This window comes from Drosophila pseudoobscura, chromosome X, assembly GCF_009870125.1.
Source record: "Drosophila pseudoobscura strain MV-25-SWS-2005 chromosome X, UCI_Dpse_MV25, whole genome shotgun sequence".
NCBI lineage: Eukaryota > Metazoa > Arthropoda > Insecta > Diptera > Drosophilidae > Drosophila > Drosophila pseudoobscura.
Genome location: NC_046683.1, coordinates 7,769,389 through 7,779,375, shown reverse-complemented (window position 1 = coordinate 7,779,375; position 9,987 = coordinate 7,769,389). Strand labels below are relative to the sequence as shown.

Below are 9,987 nucleotides of genomic sequence, written 5' to 3'. Positions count from 1 at the left end.
AGTTGCACATTTTCACATTGGTTTTTTTTTCAACAGCAACAGCTTTTTTTTTTGTTTTGATCGCTTGGCCCTCCAAATATGTTATTGTTGTGGTAGTTTTGTTTTGTTTTTTTTTGTTTGTTTGTTGCGGCTGTTGCGTCACGTTTGACACTTTGACCATGAACGCATTTCTTGGCAGGGAAAAACGGACGGCAATTTGGAAAGAGAGAGCGAATGTGAGTGTGAGTGAGAGCGATAGATGTAGAGAGAGAGAGAGAGTGAGCGAGGGGGTCGAATGAACGGATGAAATTGAACCGAATGTTGGTCGTAACTTCGTTTCATGTCTCGGTTTCTTTCTTCATCTTCCCATTTTTTCCCTCATTTTTTTTTTTCCTTTGATAATTACTTCATTTGCAATCTCTCGTGAGGCAATAGAAAAAACTACCGTTAATTAAAAACGCAAACGCACTGGCAAATGAGCGCAGATTGGGCGAGCGAGAGGGAAGAAGGAGCACTGAAGAGAGTGGAGAGTGGAGAGCGGAGTGCAGCGTCAGCTACACTGCGAAAAATATTGAACAGTATTCGATAATCAAATCGGATACAGATGTTGATATCGATTTGGGTATAGACATGGATTTGTGTAGATCTCGCTACAGATATGTATACAGTATTGTATTTTCGGAATGCAAATATTGATTTCGAAGCGTTTTTCCGTCAGTGCCGCGGAGAGAGCGAGAGCAAGAGAGAGAGAGAGAGAGAGGAGGCCAGGCCAGGCCAGGCCCGCTGGCGGGTCTGTTACAACAGCGGCGCCAAAATATTTTCACTTGACTCTTGCGGCTTGCGGCTGTCTGTTTTATGGCCGCGCGAACTTCACTGAAGGGAAGTGGAAGTGCGAAGAGGCGGGGGAGAGCGGCCACGGGTACAGGTACGGGGGGCACCATCGTTATGCAATGAAGAGAAAATTGACAATAAGACAAAGCGCAAAATACAAACAAAACCGCGTGAGAGACTGCGACACAAAAACTGCAATGTCACTTACCCATTATTAATGCCCCGGCCCAAACAGGTGGGGTACTGGGCTAGTGGAGACCTGGAGACAGACGACGTCATCCTCCGCGGTGGAGAGACGCCCGGGAAGGCGTCGCACGGCCGAACTGTGCCACGATAATGCGTGTGGAGTCTGGGGCTGGGGCTGTGGCTGGGGCTGTTTCGGAATGCCCGATGTGCAAGTGCATGTGGTTACGAGCACAATCGTGTTTACTTATCCCATAATATGTTAGAGATGAGCCTCAACCGCGACATCCCCGTGACACGCCAGGGCCGTTCTTTAACACAGTGCTTTTTGCTCACAGAAAACGATTAAATTTGCACAGATTGTACTTACATTCAATCATAAACAGATGCATATGGTTCACATCCGCCGATTGCTTAAGCACTCTAGCTATGAATATGCTTTATATTAAATTTTTCATGTAAGTAGGAAACCTACCTTGGGTCTGATCAAGAGATCAGGGCATACTATCGCCTCAATGGGTGCGGATTCATGAGAGATTTTCCTCAGTAGAGGAACCGTTCAATCCCAGCCCTGAACAGAGCTAGTGTCCTAGTATATCCTAGTGTATCCCACCCATACAGTGATAATAATGCTAATTATTTCTTGTTTCTTTTCAAATTCTCTTTAATTTATAATGCTCGTTTTTGTTTTTGTTTGTTTTTTTTTTGGTTTTAGCATTGCTGCTGATTTTACATACATATGCATTCTCAGTGTATAGTACGTACATATTTAGTGGAACCAATCGAATCGTTAAATTATACGCAAATTGCACGCAACGAAATGATTACACACGGCTATGGCTATTGTTCTTAACAGTTTTTTTTAGTTTTAGTGGTTACAGCAGGGGGTATACGAGTAGTGCCCAATTCACATTGGTTTTCGATTCGGTTCTGGCTTGGGTTTCCCCCCTTTGACAGTGGCACACACACAAGCAATTGTCATACATTTCATATATGTTTTTCCTTTGGTTTTGCTTCTTGGTTTTTCTTTGCTTTGGTTTGGTTTGATTTAATTTGGTTTTTTCTGTGTTTCTTTTTGTACCTTTGTACCTGCATGGGGCTAAAAGCAAATTTACTTAGTTTTGCATTTCGTTTACCTTTATGGCTATAATTTTTTAAAATTTAATTTACTTCGTCTGCAACTTTGTCTAATTTGGTTTTTGGTTTTTCTGTTTTTCGCTTGTCGCTTGCTTTGCTTTAATTAACTTATGCTCTGTAGCATTTTTACCTAATTATTAATCAACAAGAAAAACACTCTTTATGCGATAGGTTGCCTTACTCTGCTCATCAAACAAACAAACAGAGGGAAAAGAGGGAGAACACACTCAACTAAAAACTGAAAACGAATACGGTTTCATTTGATTTCAGTTTACATCAAGCAGCTACAATAAAAAATTACAATTACAAAAAAATAAACGGTTCAAAACTACTAGCGCATTAACCTATAAACTTTATGTTTGCGTTTGCTTATAATTTTATTTTATTGGTATTTTTATGCATGCGTTTCCTTTTCCTTTATCTTTATCTTTATCTTTATCGTTTTTCATTTTCCCTTTTCGGTTTCTTGGGTTGTTAGTAGGCTTAAGTAATTATTTTATTATTCATTCGTTTTGCATCGTAAATAGTTTTGTCAGAGTTGCATTTTCTTCATTAGTTTCCAACGCGAGACACTGCACTGCACTGCTTAGTACTGCTTGGTGCCGCCTATGTGCCCGATGTCGCACTCCTATGACCACCTCGATCTTACTTCTGCTTGGCTTGCCCTACCTAACGCACTGCTTCGTCCTTCGTCTTGACTGTGTCTGTGGTGAGTAGGGGTTAGTTCTGTGTGTGGGTGTGGTGTGTGTGTTAGACAGAATAGGGAGAAGGAGAAGGGAGAGCTTGAGAGCTGGAGAGTCTAGAAGAGTTCTAGTATCTGATAAATTTGTATATAGTTTATGTATAAATGTAAATATATATATATATATATATATGTATATATATTTTCGTAGAGAAAGGCACAGATGAAATTATTATTAATCAAATTTGTTGCTTCTTCGTCGTCGTCATAGCCTTCGCCCAAATCGTTTGCTAAGTTTGATTTTGTAAGTTCTTTGTTTAAAGTTTATCTAAACTGGGTAGCTTCTTCGTTTCTTTCTTCTTTTTTTTTACAGTGTGTACAAAGAGTGTAAAATTTGTTTTGTTTTCGTTTTCGTTTTTTGCTTTTGGTTTTCTTTGAAAAATAAGCTTAGATCATGTTGAAAAATTGACAGTGTTAAGTTAGTGTCCCTTGTCCTACTTATTCCTCATTTCCATCTTCCGTCTTCTTCTATCAGCTATTCGCCCTCCTGTCGCTCGCTCCAATCAAGTGCCTAGAAATATCTTGATGCTCTATTGTAATTCGTTGATAGTTCCATATATACACTATATATATTCATTAAACATTAATCATTAAATTTCTACTAATTTGTTCTGGTTTTGTTTTTGTTTATAAATGCTAGACTTTAAAGTTCTTCTGCTTCATTTAGTTGTAGTTGTTGCCATCTTTTATTCTTGGGATAGTCACAAGAACTGTATCCACAAAAAAAAAAAAAAAGAAAGAATCTCTCATGTCTTTACCAAACATGAGTACCCTTAATGCGCTGACGTTGGCACTGTTTTGCTGTGGGGTGGTGTCTGGGGTTCTATGGAAAAGGCAGAGTTCATAGAGAGGATAGAGATAGAGTGAGAGATAATGCAAAGATTGTCGACCAGATGGACTATTGGTATTGGGTTGTATCCATTATCTGTTTCCATATATCATACATACATATATGTAGGTTTCTATAGGTTTCTATAGGTTTCTGGGTGTGTCTAAGTACCTAAGTAAATTCGTTTGCACATAGATTTTTCCTTCTTCCTTAGCAACAAATGAGGTGCAGCGCGTCAACGCAGCACATATACTATTCTTATTTCCTTTTTCTTTCTTGTTGATTTTTGGATTTTTGGGGGGACTAGGTACGATCTTATTAGCTACTCGTACTCGTACAATGTGCAATTGCTTATCAAGGTGCTGGCTCTTCAGCTTCAGCTTCAGCTGTACTCGTATTCGTATGTACTATGGAGGTCTTGTCAGCATTGTGTTTGTGTTTTGAGTTTTCTGTTTCTGTTTAGTTAGTTTCCCTTTCTAGACTAAGTAAAATACACACATACATTCTTACTATATACAGACATCGTACGTGTTTAGTGGTGAGTGTGAGTGTGAGTGTCTGAGTGTATTCACCGCCGCCTTCGTCCTATAAATGTTTAAACTTTAAGAGCTAATCACAGAGTTGATGATCTTTTGTTCACAAATTTCCATCATGTATGCAGTACCCCTATAAGTAGTATATATATGTATAAGTATGTATATATAACTGTATATAGTATATAGTATTTGTATATGTAAATCGCATATAACGCTTGTATATAATTCGTCAGCTCGTGGCTTTAGACCTCTCGACTACAGCTTGAAACGGAAAACGCTCTAATCAACATTAAACGTAGTTCTTTTTTTTTGTTACTTTAGTTTATTTTCTTATTTTTTCTTATTGCGGTATTTCGGTTTATCTTCTGTGTGTGTTTGTTTTTGAGACCTCCGTTTTGTAGGTTCTGATACCATCTGGATGCTTTTTAAAGTTATGAAAACCGTAGGATTGCACTAAAAACAGTTGACAATTTTTTTTGTTCTTTCTTTTTGTTTTCTCGCTTTTTTTTTTAGTTTTGTTTTTTGTTTTGTTTTTGTCTTGCGTTGGATAACGAACGCTCTAAGAGTAGTTATCGTTTATCGGTAATAGTTACGGCTATCGATTAATCATTTTCATTTATCGTTATTGTTATCGCTATTGCCTATTGCCTATCGATTTTTTTTAGTTGTAGTTTTCAAGTTCTAAAACTGAGCACTTAGAAAATTCCCTAAAGATTTTTTTTGTTTTTCGACTGGGTTGTTTTTTGTTTTATAGAGACTGGTATACAAAGTATGGGCGACAGACAGGGATCTATGTATACTTGGAGAGAGAGAGAGAGAGATATTGAGATAGACATACAGGGGTTGCATGCCTAGTCCATCGAGGACTGGGGGGACTTGACCAGCAACAGTTCGTTGTAGTCGCTGTCCCTGTCCTCGACATCGTCCCTGGGATCCCTCTGGTCCCGCTGATCCATCCGCCGCCGCTCGCTGATAATGCGCAAGATGTCCGCCGAATCGGATTTGCCTGGTAGCAAGTGCGAGTCCACAGCACTGGCGGCAGCCACGCTCTCCAGGGCAGCGGCGACGGTGGGGGTGGCGCCTCCAACGGCTCCCCCGCTGACGGCTGGCAGCAGCAGCGAGTTCTCGTCCATGTCGGCATCCTCGTCGAGGGCCTGCTGCTTGAAGAGCTGCTTGGTGCTGCCGCTGCGGCTCCGGGGGGGCATCGAGCGCGGCACGGACAGAAGGAGGCTGCTGCGACCGGGCGCCCCCAGGAGGCAGCCCTGGTCGACGGACTGCGACCAGCCGAAGGGGCGACGTGGTGGCGGATGATGTGCTGACGACATCCCGGTGGGTGTGGATGAAGGTGTGGGTGTGGGCGTGGGCATGGGCAGGGCTAGCGGCATGGACAGGGGCATAGGCGTTGCTGCGGGCACCAGGGCACTGACCACGGCCAGAGCATCGGTGTCCGGCTCCAGGTGCGGAACATCCGCACTGCGCACGCTGCGAATATCAAAACCGAGTGGCGATCCTGCAGATCCCGATCCCGATCCCAGTCCGCCGCCCCCGCCATCCGACTCGAGGCTCTCGAAGATGGTGCCGCGCCTGTAGTCGAGGGCATCCCCACCCCAGGGCAGCGAGTCGCAGCTGGTGCGCTTGGCCTCCAGATTTCGTCGTCGAATGGCCTGCTCGTCTAGCGAGCGTTCCTTGGACAGCACGCCGCGCTTGCGGAAGCCGGCGGCGGCCGAGGCGCGTCGCCCGCGGCGCCCCAGAGGCGGCAGCTGGAGGTTGCCCGGCTCCTGGGCGAAGCCGGCACAAGTACCTCCTCCCGCTGCCGTCGCTGTTGAGGCGCCGCCAAAGGGTTCGCCCAGCCGCGCGCTCAGCGCCTGAGGCGTCAGCGTGCCACCCATCTCGGCCAGGCTCAGGCCCAGGCCAAGGCCGAGGCCCAGGCCCGGCCCGCTTTGTGGCTGATTGAAGTACTGTACGGTCTGGCGGCGTCCTCCCGCTCCCGCTGTCACGCCCCGCTGCGCCAGTCCGCCCAGTCCCGGCGATGTGGATGTCGATGTGGATGGATTCTGCTGCTGCAGCTGGTTGAGATTGGTGGCCGCGCTGCTGGTGAGGGACTGGGGGCTGGGGAACTTCTTGTCCAGCGAGGGGGTGCTGTAGATGAAGTTCTTCGGCAGCGACTTGACCTTGGCGAGGGGGCGTGGGGGAGCAGCCGCCTTTGCCTGCGCCTCCGCCAGCTGCTGGCACAGCTTCTGCTCCTGGGCGAACTCCTGCTCGCGCACCAGCTCACGCTCGAGCTCCACCTCCATGTCGAGCTCGTCTTCCATTTGCTTGTGGCTCTCCTCGAGGTGTTTCATCAGTACAGCCACGACGACATTCACCAAAACGAATTGCGCCATTAGCACGAATATCACAAAGAATATGGGAGCAATAACCGAGCTGACGCAGCAATTGCGTACACAATCGGCCGCGTCATCGCAATTATCCCTCAGCGTGTCCTTCATGATGCCGTTCCAATTGTCGCCAGTCGCTACGCGAAACAATGTGAGGAAAGCCATTCCAAAGTTGGCGAAGTGCGCGTGCTCGCCCAGGCCCTGGCAGGGTATCTCGTCGGAGCACTCGAGGCGCCCGAACAGCTCCACGCCCAGCGCCGCGAAGATGAAGAACAGCAGGAAGAAGAGCAGTCCCAGGTTGCCCACCTGTGGCAGGGCCTGCATCACGGTGTCCAGCAGTGCCCGAATGCCCTTTGCCATTTTCAGCAGCTTGAGGACGCGGGCGATGCGCAGGACGCGCATCACCCGAATGATTGTCGGATTGATGGGTATAATCTTCGTCTCCAGCTCCTCGAGCACGATGCCCACGATCGAGAGCAGGACGATGCCCACGTCCAGCTGGTTCCAGCGATCCTTGAGGTACAGCTTCCAGCCGAGGGCCACCAGCTTCATGTTCGCCTCCAGGATGAATACGGCGGTGAAGAAGTAGTTGAATATCTTCAGGGCATACTGCAGGGCCATTTTCATCTTGTAGTACTCCATGGCCATGGTGACCACATTTAGCCCTATAACGGCTGCGATGGCCAGGTCGAAGTACTTGGAGGTCACGACGTTGTGCACGAACATGCGGGTGGGCGAGTAGTTGGTGTAATAGGGCGGCTCGTGCATCCGGCGGCGCTTCTTCTCCATCTGCAGGGCCCGCTTGGCCGCCCGCCTGATTTTCTCCTCCTTCTCCTGCTCCTCGCGGCACCGATGGAAGTTCTCCACCACCACGCCCACGAACATGTTGAGCACGAAGAAGCCCACCAGCAGGATGAACGCAATGAAGTACAGCAGCCGCCACTCGTTGTAGTTTACGATCGGCTGCTGGTCGACGCCGACGGCATCGAGGCCCGTGTACATGATGTTCACCCATCCGTCGCGGGAGCTCAGCACGAAGAGGGACATCAGGGCCTTGCCCAGGTCGTCAAAGTTGTATTTGCGGTTCGTCCAGACGTTACCCGGAATGCGGCGGCACTCGTCCGCGTTGCGCACGTTTTTGATGTTCTCGCCCTCGCAGTAGAAGAAGGTGCCCTTGAATAACTGTACGCCCAGTATCCCGAAGATGATGAAGAAGGTGCAGCAGATCAGCACGATGTTGCCGATGGGACGTAGGGACGATAAGAGCGTTTGCACGACTAGTTTCAGACCCGGGGCACGGTTGATCACCCGCAGAGGCCGCAGGGAACGAAGTAGCCGAAACACCTGCGAACGAACCATTGAGAGAGAAAGAGATAGTAGGGGGATGTTCAATAGGTATTTATATAACGAATATGCACTGCTTGCACTGCTTATATCGCTCTTCGCGAAACACGCCAGGCGGCGCCACCTCTTATGGAATGGAATTGAATTGAATTAAATGGAATTAAATTAAACGCAAACAAAGCGCTCAACAAACGTGTGTGTGGACAACAAAGCAAAGCTAAAATGGTTTATGCTGAATGCTGGATGGTGGATGGTCGGTAGTGCGGATGGGGCTCTATATGGATCCTAGGATCTATATGCCAAAATACAGCTGCGTTCGGAATAAAAGTAGCTCCTTCAAGCATCAGTAAATATCTCGATCAGTCTGTACCATTGCTTTTAGACAAATATCTTCCTTGTGAGGAAACCCTACTGATTTCCATATATTGCAAAAAAATTAAGTACAAATTCGCCTTTACAGGTTGCTCCCAATATACTAATTGTATCTGTATCCAGACGCTTCATAGATTGTTCTGTCTGTCAAAGATATTTTTCTGTATAACGTGGTATAAAGTGGGCTTTTCTTTTCGTAACTTTGAATTTGTAAAAAATAGCGCTAGATTTGAAAAGATTAGATAATAGTTGTAATAGTTTTCATCTTTGGTTATAATCCATGTACATAAAAGCTGTCTCGCCCATTTTTTCCATTATAAACTTTTTGACAAAGTTGTCGTTTCCTTTGTTTTGGCACCACCATCGTTCCGAACACAGTTGTATATATAAATGAATTGGTTAGAATTATTATCATATACATATATGTGAGTCTAAATGGAATGAATTAAATGATTAAATGAAATGGATTCAAATGGAACGTAATGGGTTCAATGGGATAATTTCTCAATACATTCAAATTCTTTTGGGGAGGGATAAAGCTGAACATGAGGGTTTTTTGGTATTTTTTTTGGTTTTGTTTCGAGAAGTAACCGAATCGGTCGAATTATATACAATATACATACAAGAACTCAATGGAGGCGAGCCAAATATTTACTGGATTTGGAATAGTATCTTTGGAATGGATTTCGGTTTCGGGACTACACACACATATAGTAACAAATGGTGAAAGCAATTGGATTTATTTTTTGCTCAGTAACTCATTAAAGCAGAATAAGGAATTTACCTGCGGTTTCGAGAGAGGGAGAGAGATACGGGTATGTATGTACATATATACATAAGATACAGATAGATAGATATATATATAGATATACCCGATATTCACACACAATACGAATACATACATATGTATACACAAAAAATTGAACAAAAATTGTTGAAAAGATTTGAGGAAGAAGTTGTTCAATTGTTCAATCGTGTGTCTGTGTGTGGGTGGAGAGTGTTAGAGTATGTGTTTGTGTGTGTGTGTGTCTGTGTGTGTGTGTGCGCGAAAGAGAGAAAAGTATATAGAGATAGCCAATCAACAGACAGATATAGATAGATAGAGCATAGCATCGAGCGAAGGAGCGAGCGAGCGAGCGAGCGAAGGCGATCTTGAGCTTGATATAGCTTTATTGAGAGCTTTAGCGAGAGCTTTTCTGATCCGCGCGTGCGCAAACAGCAGCCAAATAAATGGGCGTGGTCGATTCGATTGTACTGCTTGTTCTGGTTGTTGTTCTTGCTTGTTGTTGTTGTAGCTGTTATTGGAATCGCATTAGTTGTACTAGTTGTTGTTGATTTCTTGTTGTAAAAATTTGTTGTTGAAATTTATCTGTCGATGATGCTGATGCTGAGGCCTGCGACTGCGACTGCTATCGGATTGCAAATTAGCCCAGAGACCCCCTACTTACCCTTAAAATCCCAAATATCCTCGGGCTCGATTCGCTAATCAATGACATTAACAAATCAATTATGGAAATGGTAACCAAAGATCCGTCCATGATGTTCCAACCGGATGTGAAGTACGCATCCGTGCCGTAGAACATGCCCGTGGCGACTACCTGCAATCGGAATTCAGGTTTCGGTTTAAAGCAATGTTCTGCTTTTACGCCGAAAGAG

The 9,987-nt window shown here is 45.2% G+C and overlaps 1 protein-coding gene across 11 annotated transcripts in view; it reads right to left on the bottom strand.

Annotated features, from left to right (window-relative positions):
• Nucleotides 1-1,632: 1,632 nt before the first annotated feature.
• Nucleotides 1,633-9,987, bottom strand: part of Ca-alpha1T (Ca[2+]-channel protein alpha[[1]] subunit T) — an 89,435-nt gene continuing 81,080 nt past the window's right edge. For 10 of the 11 annotated variants that reach the window (XM_033382231.1, XM_033382232.1, XM_033382229.1 and 7 more), the window contains 2 exons: nt 9,780-9,929; nt 5,089-7,959 (listed from right to left, as the gene is read on the bottom strand). In XM_033382231.1, coding sequence (XP_033238122.1) covers nt 5,089-7,959; nt 9,780-9,929 — 3,021 coding nt within the window. Of the gene's footprint in view, nt 7,960-9,779; nt 9,930-9,987 lie in introns of all 11 variants that reach the window. The other variant, XM_033382224.1, reaches the window with a different exon arrangement.